Source organism: Urocitellus parryii, chromosome 5 (assembly GCF_045843805.1).
Source record: "Urocitellus parryii isolate mUroPar1 chromosome 5, mUroPar1.hap1, whole genome shotgun sequence".
Classification (NCBI taxonomy): domain Eukaryota; kingdom Metazoa; phylum Chordata; class Mammalia; order Rodentia; family Sciuridae; genus Urocitellus; species Urocitellus parryii.
This window is the reverse complement of record NC_135535.1, coordinates 195,115,696-195,129,149: the sequence shown is the minus strand read 5'-3', so window position 1 is coordinate 195,129,149 and position 13,454 is coordinate 195,115,696. Positions and strand designations below refer to the sequence as shown.

Here is a 13,454-nt window from a genome sequence, read left to right as displayed (position 1 = left end):
CGCTGGCACATTAAATTTATAATCATTCAAATATGACTTATTGGGTGAATGTTGAGCCCATAATCCATACTGCAGACATTAAACCCCAACCTATAAAGATTAGCACAGAATTAATACTGTTGCATTGAGATTGAAATCTAAACATGTTCGCCATAAATATTTCTGAAGGAGATGAAAAACAATTAGCATAAATACCAAAGAAGGGCAAGAACACCTGTTCTTTTTCAGGGCGATAAGCATTTTATTATTCTCTATTTAAAATGTAATGACCTGTGTAATTACAGTAATATTACATTGTTATGTAGGGGCTTGGAATGTCACACTTTGAAAAGTGTTGTCAAAACAATCAGGGGTGAAGGTGGGGGGCGGGAAGACAACAGGGAAGGACCAACATTAACCCTTCACACTCCTAGGTCTCAATCTTTTGTATCAGGAAGGATTATGTTGTTTGAGCGGGGAGAAAACATCCATTTTTCACAAGCCAGAAAGAGAAGTTGCCCAGCTAAATAAAACCCCAATGAATAGGCCCCTCTTGGTTTCCTTTAAATTGCTGAATCCCAAGTTCAAAAATGAATTCAAGATAAATAAAGCAGCAGCTTATTTATCTGCTCAACCTAGTAGCAAATAGCTCAGCTGAAAAGCAAATAAGTTTGGATAAAAGAAGATGCAAGAGTTCTAATAACCGAATTCTTCAAAAGAAATCTCAAATCTAACCGGAATTTCCACTACTATAGCCCTATTTCTTGTTAGCCAGAAGGGAAAAAGAAATGCAAAACTACTCTTTCCTACCAACTCTACTGTGGTAACAGCATTCTTATCTGTAGTATACAAATGTCACCACAGTTCTAATATTTGCAGTTCTAACCCTTCCCGGCTCCTTAACTAGACCTCTCCTTAATGCATTTCTGTATCTGAATCTGTCTTTTTAAAAGCCATTCCTATTACTGTATCAAAGACTAAATTAATGTTATGCGGAAATCTTTGTCCTTTTAAAATAAAATTATTACTATCAAGCTTTATGGCGTCGTCAGCAATTAAAGCATTATTCTTGAGATAATGTATTATTCATCATAAGCCGATTTAATGGTACTCCTAATTCTTTACATTCTTAAACAGAAAAGCAGAAATCAGAGTTCCAGAGAGTGTGCTTTTTAAAGGATGCAGTTGCTTTACAGGTATGCTCCTAACTAACAGAAAGTGTAGTTAAAAAAACAAACAACAACAAAAAAAAATACCACCAAGGAAGGGAAAGAGGATCAAATATACCGATAATTTGTCTTTACACCTTGCCCTCAAAAACAAACCCTATGTAAAGCGCCGGAGAATTTCAGATGAGCATGGAATGACCACTCTCTTGCCTATAGATTCCTCCGCAGCTGTATCAAATCTGGAATTGCAAGCTGGCCCTCTGATCGAAGATGTCAAGAGTGACACACAACAGCCTCCCGTCCTCATTTCCACTGCTCCGCTTACGGGCCTAAATAAATAACTTTAATTTGGGAGCACATAATCTAACCCAGGTAACAGAGAGGAAGGAGGAAGAGGCAGTGTACACAAAGATGTCTGCTGGTGTTTGACATGCAAATACTAAAACTGCCTACTGAGTTCAGAAATGTCCTCTCAGACTCAATCTGATGTCACAGCACAAGGCCACCCGCTATGTCCACAATTAAAATGACTAGATGTGTCTATTCCTATAATGCCCACAAAGGGGACCAAGGTTTGGGAGCCTTCCTTTTCTCACCGGGAAATAATTTATTTGCCTTTAACAATTTCCCCGTTTCCTAATTACAGCACTACATCACTCTTCAAGTTTTAGGCGATGGCATGGCAAGATTGTCAGGGGTCACAGACGTGGAGTTTGAAAAGAGCCAAGAAAGCCAACAAGCGAGCCATCAAGGCTCAATATTCAGATGGTCTTTCAGATGGCTAAGTGGATTTTAAAATAATACGAAGGAGGTTTCCATCCTCGGGAGGAGGGAAGGAGAGGAAGAAATTCCCAGGATTACTTTGGAATGTTGCTTGGTCCAGTTTGTTAGCACAGGACACTCCGATTCTGAGCTGAATAGTCCCTTTTAAGATGCCAGAAGCTCCCAAGAAAAATACCAAATAACCTGACTGTGTTTCCCCTACATTGCAAGCCAGAGCCTGGCCCAGAAGCCTGAAAGAGCGGGCCCTACAGGAGGAGGTCGGGCTGAACCACGCTCCCAGCTTCCCAAGCATGCAGAAGCCTGGGCGTAAGAGAGGGGCAGGTAATTATTTCTTTCCTAGCCATAAAAATGACCGGTCTAGCATGCTCTTGCCATTCTGCCAGGGCCCAAAAAAAAAAAAAGAAAAGAAAGAAAAGAAACAAGCCAAACCTGATAGTTAATATTTTAATGCTTAAAAACACTTGTAGATCTGATCAACTCCAGCCCGGCAAACCTGGGCCATGAGCACCATATCCACTACTGCTCAACAGTGGGTGCATTATTTCAAATTGCCATCTCGAGTTACCGAAAAAGAAAAAAACAAAAGTACTGTGTGTAAATAAGGGGTGGGGGACCAAACCAGAAAAGGTGCAAAATGACAATTCCGCGAAGCCGGGAATAAACACATCTTGCGTGTCTAGAGATGATTCCTAATCCAGGCTTTTTAACAGAGTGGGATGGGGGAGGGGCTCGGGATGAGGGCAGGGGGACAGAGGCCCAGTGGGGGAGGGGATGAGCCTTACGAACAAATGTCAGCGGTGAGTGCCCGACTCACGCTGCAGGAAGCGCCCCGGGAGCCTGGCACCCCGCGCTGCTCCGGGGCCTCCCTAAGTTGGACCGCAGGCCATCAGCGGCCCACTGTCTAGAAGGAGACACACCCCTGGCCTCTCACCCCCTGCACCCCTTGAGCCCGCGCACACAGGTCTCTGGCCCCCCGAGGCCCACCGAGGGCCTTTCCAGAAGCTATCGAGAGCAGACCACACTCCACACCTCAAGCCACCAGATTTCCCTAGAAACACATCAAGTCCACCCAGAGGAGGCCATCTAGGCTGCACACAAACCAAGTACCCTGGCCACAAGGGCCTCCCCACCCCGCACTGCCCAGTCACCCGCGCGGCCCGGGAGAGTCGCAGCTAGTGCGCCCTTCAGCCGAGCCCGCCTCGGCACCCAGAGCGCTCGCGGCCCTACGGGTGGCCAAAGAAAAGGATGCCCAGAGCCCCCAAGTGTGCGAGGGGACCAGCCTAGTGTGACCTTCCAGGGAAAGGGGGAAGGAGGGCCGAAAGTCAGTGATCTCCACTAGAAAGCTAAATAAACAACCGCCCGAAAGAGAAAGCCGAGGCGCCTCTCCAGGGCCCCGGGCACTGCGCGCTCGCTAGTTCTCAAGTGCAACGCCTGGAGGAAAATGCACTCGCCACCCCGCGCTGCGGGCACAGCCCGGTCACGCCGGGCCCAGCAGCAGCAGCAGCCAAAGGGTTAACCGGGGAAAGCCCAAGACGCCACAGAAGAGGGAAGAGAGAGAGAGAGAGAGAGAGGGAGAGAGAGAGAGAGAGAGAGAGAGAGAGGGAGAGAAAAGAAAGAGCCACACAGTCAGTCATCTTCCCAGGGTGAAGAAACAAACAACACCACCAAAGGGGGAGGGGGGATCAGAGCGCACAAAAAAGTTCTTCTGATTTTTCCCCCCCCAGCCAAGCCCTGCTTGGAAAGAAAGGGCTCCCCAACATCGCGAGGCAGCAAACTGAAAGCAAGAACATGGCGAAGTGCAAACAAATCCAGTCCACAAAAGGCAGAAAAGTTTGGAGAGTTTCGGGCTGCCTGGGCCACGAGCGGGGGAGGGGAGGAGGCGGGAGGAGGGGGAGGGGAGGAGGGGGCAGGGCAGGGCCGCATGCGGGGCCGGAGGGCGGGGGCCGGGCGCGGAGGCACTTACGGTTCGGGCGGTGGGCGAGAGCGATCCGTTGGGGAGGTAGGGGCTCGTCAGGTCGGGGATCATGATGAAGGGGTAGCCGGGATACGGTGGCCCCTTAAAGAGCCCTCCATCTTGCCTCTTGGCGGCTAACATGGCGGGGCGGCGAGGGGACGGCGGCGGCCGCGCGGAGCGGGAGAGAACGAGGAGAAACTTTTTAGAAAGTGCCCCCAGGGGCCGGGCGCCCCGGCAGGGCCGGCGCGGGGCCGGACCGAGCGGGGCGCGGGGCCCGGCGCGCGGGGCGGCCGGCCCGGGGGCGGCTGCGGGGCGCGCGGGGCGTACTCACCTTCTTCCAAACTTTCCCGGGATTTATCTCGGAAACTTTCGGAGCGAGGCGGAGGCCGTCTTTCCGCCTTCCCGGAGGGGTGGAGGTGGGGAGGGCGAGGGGCAAACGCCACGCAGAGGGGGGACGGGGGGAAGAATCGGCGGGGTGGGGGGGGGCAGAAAAACAGGGTTACAAGTTTTTGCAATGGTGGCACCGCACGCCCCGCCGCCCGCCCGGCCCGCGGCGCCCCGCCGCCGCCCCCGGCCCCGCGTTCTCCCCTTCCAGCCACCTCTGCCCAGCCCAGGAAAGAGAGAAAAAGCCCCACCAGCCCGAGGGGCTTCTCCTACCTCGGAATCGGAGGAGCTGTTTTGATTCGTTTCTGATTCATTGACTAGAGACGATTTGACATCAGCTAAATCCCTCTCTGCCGACGAGTTTTCGGAGCTCTTCTCCTCCTGTTCGCCCTCGTCTTTGAAGGAAATCAGTTCGTCGTTGGCGCCTAGGTCATCTCCTCCACCGCCGTTCAGCTGCGGCATTTTTTTCACCCACCAGCAGCAATTTTGGAAGAAAAATGAAGGAGGAAGAAAATCCAAAAAAAAAAAAAAAAAAGACCCAAAAAAGTTTTGCCCCCCCCCCAAAAAAAAATATTGCAAGAAAAAGACGAGTCCAAGGTGAACTTTTTTTCTGCTTTGGGGTCTTTCTCTCCTGGGGAGGGGAAAAGAGGGAGGAGGGGAGGGGAAGGGGGGGAGATCTTCTGCACGCGTGAGTTTGGGTTTCTTTTTTCTCTCGTTCCCAAGGATCCGATCAATGTGCAAAAAAATAATAAATAAAAAAGGGGGGTAAAAAAAAAAAACACCAACAACAACAAGAAGTCAGATATAAAGAGCAAAGGGGGGGGAAGCCGAAGATACAGGAGGAGCTCGTGCCGCTCGGATTTGAGTGAGTTGAAGTTAGACTGAGAGCTTTTCAGTTCAAAGGCGGCGCTGATTGACAGATAGAAAAAGGGGGATCGAAATCCGGAGGAACGGAGTAGTCTGGGAGCGGAGATTATTGACAGGGCGAGAGGAACACACTCGCCTTAATGAGATGCCGGGGGCGGGGCCGTCCCGGTGACGTGTGCATAAATAAACAGCCGGGGTGGGCGGGGCGGGGGCGGCCAACAATGATCCTTTCGGGCGCCGGGAGAGGGAGGAGGGAGAGGAGCGGGAGGAGAGGGGCGGGGGCGAGGGCGGCGCGGGAGGCGCGCCACGGGGGGAGCGGCCTGCGCGCACTGCGCGAGCCCGGGAGTCTGGAGGGTGCGGGCGCTCGCTCCGGGAGGGGGCGGTTGCAGAAAGACAATGCGGAGCGAGAGAGGAGGGGAAGGGGGTGGCGACCAAGGCAGGAATCCGAGCCGAGCAAGGCGGAAGGAAAGCCCACTTGGGGGGCGGGGATGGGGAAAGGCCCAGAAAAAGTGCACTTTAGAAATAGTAGAAATAAGTCTTAGGGAAGGGGCGAAGGAGGCGAGTGTTGTGGGCAAGGAGAGGGGGTTCTTCGTGATTAATCCAGCGGTGAAGTCAGCTGCCCCGGGAAGGCATGTAACTGAAGTGGTCAAAAGCAAGGATCACCCCTCCAGTTGGAGAGAGCTTGGGGAGGCAGAGGGGCTGGGCAAAGTTCCTGGTCATCTACAGTGAAAGAAACTATTAACCCACGACGCCCCCCCCCCGTCTTTTTTTTTTTTGTTTTGTTTATTAATAGTGAATCATTTTGTTACATGCAAAGTCCTACTGGGATAGAGATGCCAACATGACTTCTTATCCAAAAAACAAATAATGTAGGGTTTGTCAAGAGCATTAAAAAATATCCTTAAGGAAAATAATATGATTCTTTTTAAATGTAAAGTGTCGTTCTTTTTTCGACTGACGTTGGAGGTGGTAGGAAATGAGCTAGGATTCAAAGTCCTTTCTGACTTGGGAGGTGAAAAGTTTGGGCGTTAACAGCGCCAGGGAAAATAAAACTGAAAGTTCACCAAGCCCTGGGGTCAGTGGGGCTGGAGTCGTTCTCCAAGGGGGTCTGAAATGAAGTCCCTAAAGACTGACCGAATAATCAAGATGTAGATAGTCCTGGCAGGAAATTGCTCACCAAACCCATGCTGGAAGACCTCAGGGAGGAGGTGGGAAACCTGGGAAGAGAGACCGGTATTTGTTGATTGTTAGGCTCTCTCCAGGGGAGCAAGTTGATTTGCTACAAAATGGGGAAAGGAATTATGTTAAAGGGGAAGGCCCAGCTCCCTTAGCAGTGTTCCTGGATGATGGAACAGAAACATTGGTTTTCTTGCAAGTATCCAATGAGAAGTGGACCGGAAACTACAACTTGAAAAGGGAACAAAAAAGAAAATAAATAAATAAATCCATAGGAATTAGCAAATTGCCCATTAGGAGCAACCTTGTTCTGGAATCCACAGTGTATTAAATTATCACACCCTTCCCTAAAATAAAAAATAAATAAATAAACTCACTTGTTCTTCAGTTGGCCCATCAGCACCTACATTTCCAAAAGAAAGCAAAATTCACCATGTAATATTTAGAGAGTTGGGGTTTCAGCAAAACTGTTTTATAGGCTAAGGTCTCAGAAAGAAGACTACTAAAAATAATGATACCGAGATTGACAAGGCCAACGAATTCCCCTGCACTGGAAAAAAAAAATTCACAACCACATTTGCACACGAAAGAGTAAGATGCTGGCAAAATAAAAATGGGTTGGGGGGAGGCAGAGGAGAATCACTGTAACTCCCAACTTTAATATTAATCAGAAAATCAGGAGTGAGAAGGAGTCTGAAAAGAAGTAAAACAAATGTGTACATTTAATCAGACAGGATTGCATAGGATACAAAGCACAGGGCTAATTAGTCTCAGCAGGTAGGAGTAACCTTCAGAGTTCATAAATAAATAAGGCAGGCACAGTGTCTAAGAGGGAGAGTGGAGACAGAAAGGGGATTATTTCAAGACACCAAGTAAAAACATGAAGAATGAAATGCTTCACTGTTAAATCCATGTACAAATGGATTTAACAGTTTCCTTTTTTAGGTCTTTTCAGGTGGTTGCCTTTAGATTTACACATTTAGCAAAATGACCATAGCTTTGCACACTTGGTAATTGTCACCTGTATGCTTGTTGTGCTAAGTCTGTCTATATACAGTGTAGACTTTCCTAAGGCCTGGTTTAGGGGCTTATTTACTTGAACTGGAACACATTTATAGTAACTCAGTTTTATGGCAATTTCTTTGTCCTGTGGGGTAGGTTTGTTGTTGTTGTTTTACTCTAACCCTGATCTGAATTAAGTTGGATAATGAGGTCTTCTGTGTCCCTTACGGGACTACCTGTATAATAAAAACTCATAAATATATTGAATAGAAATTTTAAAGAGTGTCTTGATTGTTTCTAATGTACTGGCCTGCATTTTTATCACATGTAAATACTAAGGGCTTTTTTCCAGTGATTAGAAATCTCATCCTTTTTGGCATATCCTTATTTTTTTTTTTTTCATTCAAAAAGAACTCTTGAGTCTTGCCTTCCTTAAATCTCTGATTTAATTAAGCAATTAAAAGTTATTCTATGATAGCACATGTGCCACATTTAATTTTATTGCTTTGTGCTATAAAAAGGCGTGGGGAGACCAGCAAGATCTCAGAGGGTCAATAACCCCTGATCTCTGGAAGGGCTTATGGGGATGCCCAGATGGAGGAGGAGGAGGGGCAGGATTGGAACTGCAATTGGCAGGAAACAAGGTAATACAATATTTAAAAGAAAAAAAAAAAAGGTCAGATTGGCCCACAATGTAGACATGTAATTTATAGATTTGGTGCGAAATAAACAACAGTTGGCTTGTATCCAAGTGTTGAAGCAACTTCTCTAGACACTGACAATTCTTGGTTTATGAGACCAAAAGTTCTGCCCAAGTGGCAGAAATTCTAAAAACAGAAGGGGGAAAACAGAGTGGTTCTGATGTTAGCCTGGGCCTCTCAAGGGATTCTGGCACCATGGCTTTTGCATATGGGAAATGGACAATAGCCTGTGGGAGCAGGTATACATTTCTCCCATGGAGCCCCTTCCTGGGGAGCCCAGGTCCCTCCGCCCCCTTTTCTCCTCCTCTTCGTCCACTACCCCTTTTTGCTTCTTCACTTCTGTTGACTCCTCTCCATCAAACTCCTTCCCTTAAATCTCCCTCTGTGGAGGTGTGTTGCTATTAGTAACCTGCATTTTACCTTCAAAGGTAAGGGAACAGGTCACTGTCCCAGGGTGTATGTCCTTCCTCATCCCTATCGGTGAGTCTGAAAAGAAAGTTAGTTCCTATCAGTCCCCTTTCAGGTACTGGTCTCCTATGAAGGACATTATGGTGGATGTTCAAGGCCCATTGAAATAGTGGAATGGGTTTGCTGGGGACTGTGGAAATAGGCTGCCGTGTGTGGTGTGGCCCGTGGCCCTTGGTCTGGTCTTACCTGGAGGGGAGAGTGGTTGGATTGGATATTTTCTCGGGTGCTTTTGAACGTTCAAGGAGTCTGATTCCATAGTCTCCTCCCACACCCCAGTTATGTCTGAGAGCTTCACAGCACACCAGCAAACAAGACAAACCATACTAAGAGGTTGGCTTTGGAATTTAGGAAGAACAAGGAGAGTCTGCTTAGACTTACCAGAAGGAGGGAGCACGTGTTGACAATCATATTCAGCTCCCCCAACCACCCGGCAAGAGTCTCCTAAATTACCCTTGACTGTGATGTGTACATGCATGCCAAGTGTGTGTTTGTGTTCCTGTGTGATTTCCCTTTAAAGATCCAGGCTCCAAGATGGATGATCTGTTACCCACTGTGTTAGACTTATCTGTGCAGGGAGCGAGCCTGGCTGAGGGAAGCCAAAAAAAGAATCCAAAAACACAAGGAAGCTATAAAATGGGGAAATGTTTAGAACCCAAAGTCCTGATTCCACTAGGAGATTTTCTGTTTGCTTTTTGTTCTGAGTGGGTGATGGTTCCTTATTTGGACTTTGAGGAAAGCTCCTCCCTTAACCAACAAAGCAACATTACAAATTGGACACCCAAGAGTTTTTAGTTTTAGCCAGAGGGAGGGGTCAGCAAAAGGGCCCACTTCATAGGCGTCCTTTTCCCCCCCTCCCCAAAAGATTCTATCAAGAGACTTGGAAAGGCACACGCCCACCTCGTGGAAACCCTGAGGAACAGGGTGCTTCTCTGAAGCACCTGGCTTGATCATCGTGTTGCTCAGCTAACAGCAGGTCCAGGCATTAAAGTGACAATAATGCCCGATGATCCAAGGGTTAATGGGGAGATGTACACATCTGTGCAGGCTTCGTCACCTGCTTTCATAAGCCGATCACTACTGCTGTAGGCATTTGTGACAGGAACAGCATTCGGAAGACATCAGTCCCCCGTAAATATACTTTTCCTATCGACAAGATGTCTTTTAACCCTAATGGTGATGGAAGAAGGCCAACAAATGAAACATTTACTGCATAACTTGCCTTATTTTGGGGTGGTGTACGATTCCTTTCTTGCTGTCTCTAGAAGATGTTTTCAGCCTAATTTGCTCCCTAGAAATTTCCTTGCTACAGTTATACATCTATGACGTTTTATCGCCTGAAGCCAAGTCTGCATAAGAACTTTCTTAAGATATACTTATCCTAATGCCAGGCTACAGGATCCCGGCTGCTTTTTTGCTGAATTATTTGTGCTACCCTGATATACAGGGCAGAGACTTCCTGATAGTCATTGCCATGGGGTAGGTCTAAATGTTTCTGAGAAAGGGGAAAAGGCAGGAAAAAGGTGAAAAAAGTTTCATCTAGGTTGATTTGTAGAAGTCTTTAGAATTAATAATGGGGTATTATTTAACATATTAAAATGCCGGAGGTTTTCCTTTCTTTCCTTTTTTAAAGTATCTTCAGTGACCCCCTCCTGTATTACAGAGCATCTTTGCCTACTCAGGACCCATTGCTATGTTCAAAAACATCATGCATACCAATGCACCTTGCACAAAAGCAGGGGCACTTTAAATTGAGGAAAAGACCATGTCAGCCAGCATTGAGCAATCTCACAAGGTGGCTTATGTGTGTTCAAGGGACAGAGCAGGTGAAATTTCAGGAGAGGACAATGCCATTGTTCCCCCTTGTAATTTATCTAGGTGTGGGCTGACACACCTGCTTCAGACCTAAAGCATTATGGGATGGAGGAGGCGAAGGATCCAAGGAGACTCCCAGGTCCAGAGTGGGAAGAATTCAGGTTTGGTCACCCTAGGAACCCACAGCTGTGTGAGTCCCTGTGTTCTGAGGAAGGACTCTCTCTCTGCTGATCAAATCAATTGACACTGGATTAAAATCAACAGCTCTTCCCTCCTCCCTTGCAAAACCCCAGTTGTTTCTGTCAATTCCAGTGGTGGGAGTGGATTATATTTCCTAAGGAACACTCATTTGGATGGGGCAAAGGAAGCAGATTAAGTGAATGAGTTCTGGAGTCCAGAGTGAGTCTGGATCTCAGTGTAGACAACAGCCTGCAGCGCCAGGTTCAGCAACAGAGAGAGGCTTCCGGTTGACTGTCATCTTGAGCAAACTCAGCTTCTTGGTAGCCTCAGGGCGCACTGTAAATACCTAGAGCAGGAGAGAAATCATTAATCGTTATTTCTTAAAGGCTCCAGGATGCTGAGAGTGAGAGGTTATAATGACCCCAAAACCTCATAAGGAACAGAGGTACCCTCGTGGAAACCTGAGGTCTGAGTGTGTGCGCTCACCCAGATTCAGCCATGCTTCCTAGGGATGGCTGAGGTTCCCCGGGGGTCCCACGTCCTGAATGGAGGAGAACCCAAAGAGGTCCCACTGCACCCCTCTCCTTTCAGCCAGCCTACCCTCAACCCCCCGTGGCAAGGGCTGTGGTCCTATCAGGAAGGGACAGGGCATTCCTTAGGGAAGGCCTGGACAGCCCACCTTCAAGCTTTTCTTCTTTGAAAGATCTCACACCCTCTTTTACCCAAGAAGTCTCTTTCTAGGGGCTGGGGCTATACCTCAGCGGTAGAGCGCTTGCCTCACACATGTGAGGCACTGGGTTCGATCCTCAGCACCACGTAAAAATACAGAAAGATATTGTGTCCATCTACAACTAAAAAAAAAAAAACATTGAAAAAAAAATCTCTTTCTAATATGATCTGGCTTTGCGTCAGTCAGGCTTTGTTGCTTGTTATAAAATAGCATGTACTTAGGGCTCTCTGGGGGGAAAAGGTAATTGTTCATTAAAAACATTTGAAAGGATATATTCTAAAATATCAACAGCACTTTTTTTCTCCCCAGATGATAGAATTTGGGGGAATTTTTACTACCATTTTCATACTTTTCTGTATGTGTTTTGTTTTTGTTTTACAGCTAGGCAAGAGTTATTTGCATTATCAGAATGACAACAATGTATTTGAAGAAAGAAACTCTCTTCCACCTTCTCTCTTGTATCCATACCTACTCAGGCTGGGGATATTTCAAGGAGCCATTGCTAATGGGGCACCTACTATGTAATTTCAACCTCTTTTTGTCAAACTGGCTTATACTTGAGTTGCTAAGCACATGGATTGGTTGGGGTAGCTCAGTAGAGCATGTCTGTAGCAGGCTGAAAGCCCTGGGTTCAGTCCCCAGCACAAGAATATGCACATGCGTGCACACACACAAATGAAAAAGATTCAATTTCATTCCTTCAGTATAAAATAAGCAATGGCCAGGCACAGTGGCACACACCTGTAATCCCAGCAGCTTGGGAGGCTAAGGCAGGAGGATCTCAAGTTAAAGCCAGCCTCAGGAACAGCAAGGTGCTAAGCAACTCAGTGAGACCCTGCCTCTAAACGAAATACAAAACAGTGCTGGGGATGTGGCTCAGTGGTCAAGTGTCCCTGGGTTCGATCCCCCAGTACCAAAAAAATTAAATAAAATAAAATAAGCAATGAACCTCACCCATGGAAAATATGCTTGGAAATCTGCAGGCAGATTTCACACAGGAACATCCACCATCCTGCAAGGGACTGTCCTACAGAGCCCTTTTGCACGCATATTGTCTGCTTGCTATTGCAACACCTTATGAAGTAGAAAGCAAATATATTTATCCTCATTTTTGAAAGTAAGGAAAGTGAGGTTCTTTTTTTTTTTTTTTGGTACCAGAGCTTGAACCCAGGGGTGCTCAACCACTGAGCCACATCTCCAGCCCCTTTTTATATTTTTATTTAGAGATAGCTCTTGCTGAGTTGCTTAAGGCCTCACTCAGTTGCTGAGGCTGGCTTTGAACTTGTGATCCTCCTGCTTCAGCCTTCTGAGCTGCTGGGATTACAGGCGTGCGCCACCGGACCCAGTGGAAACTGAGGTTCTAACAGTTCTCGTGTCCCATAGCTGGGATGTGGCCAGGCCAGGACTAGAATTCAAGTTTACTGACTCCACCTCCAGGTCTTTTGAAGAAGTTACTGGATCCTGGTCAAGTTGACCACAGAACCAGCCTTGTGATTTTTCTGTGGCATTCTGGGAAAAAATATTAATATATTCCTTTAAAGCAACTCACGCCCAGCCCCAGCTGCATTGAAGAGGGATAACATTGGTCTTCTAAGTCCATCTGCTCCTCCCCACCACTTACTGCTTCTGGGATATCCTGGGCTCTTCCCCAACTGACTCCCTGTCAAACCCTGCCCCCTGAAACAGTCCCCTCTCCACCAGTTTCTCAATCTCTATGCTTATTGATATATTTTTAATATTTTTATTGTAGATAATCACAATAGTTTATTTACTTATTTTTGCTGTGGTGCTGAGGATCTACCCCAGTGCCTCACATGTGCTAGATGAGTGCTGTACCACTGAGCCCCAGCCCCAGCCCTATTGATATGTTGAATTGAAGAAATCTGTGACCTGAGGACTGCACTGGGCGTTGTGGGACACCAAGCAGGGTCCCACCCGTCAGTGGAAAGCCCCCCTTTGCTTGGGACACTAAGAAATGTCTCTGGAGGTTGAAGACATTGTCCTCTCTGGGAGACACTGCTCTCTGTCCCCACCTCTTGGAGACTTACTCTGGTGACTCAGTTCTGTAATAATGAGGGACCTTTATCCCTTCTCCCCAGCCCCTATTGGAACCTGCTGGGGAGTTTCCTTCCATGATGCCCCTACACCCCTTGTTGAAAACCTCTGCCCCATGAGAGGGGCATCCTGACCTCACCAGAGGGTTTAAATCTGAGGTCCCCTTTGTGTGGATATGTGCCCTTGGGTCCCTT

At 47.3% G+C, this 13,454-nt stretch overlaps 1 protein-coding gene across 19 annotated transcripts in view; it reads right to left on the bottom strand.

Moving 5' to 3' along the window:
- Tcf7l2 (transcription factor 7 like 2) overlaps positions 1-4,993 on the bottom strand; it is a 186,505-nt gene extending 181,512 nt beyond the window's left edge. For all 19 annotated transcript variants that reach the window (XM_026389098.2, XM_077799034.1, XM_026389100.2 and 16 more), the window contains exons 1-3: positions 4,543-4,993; positions 4,217-4,283; positions 3,895-4,019 (exon numbers count right to left, since the gene is read on the bottom strand). In XM_026389098.2, the coding sequence (XP_026244883.1) occupies positions 3,895-4,019; positions 4,217-4,283; positions 4,543-4,731 (381 nt within the window). In that variant the 5' untranslated portion in view covers positions 4,732-4,993. The remainder of the gene's footprint in view (positions 1-3,894; positions 4,020-4,216; positions 4,284-4,542) is intronic.
- Positions 4,994-13,454: the final 8,461 nt, after the last annotated feature.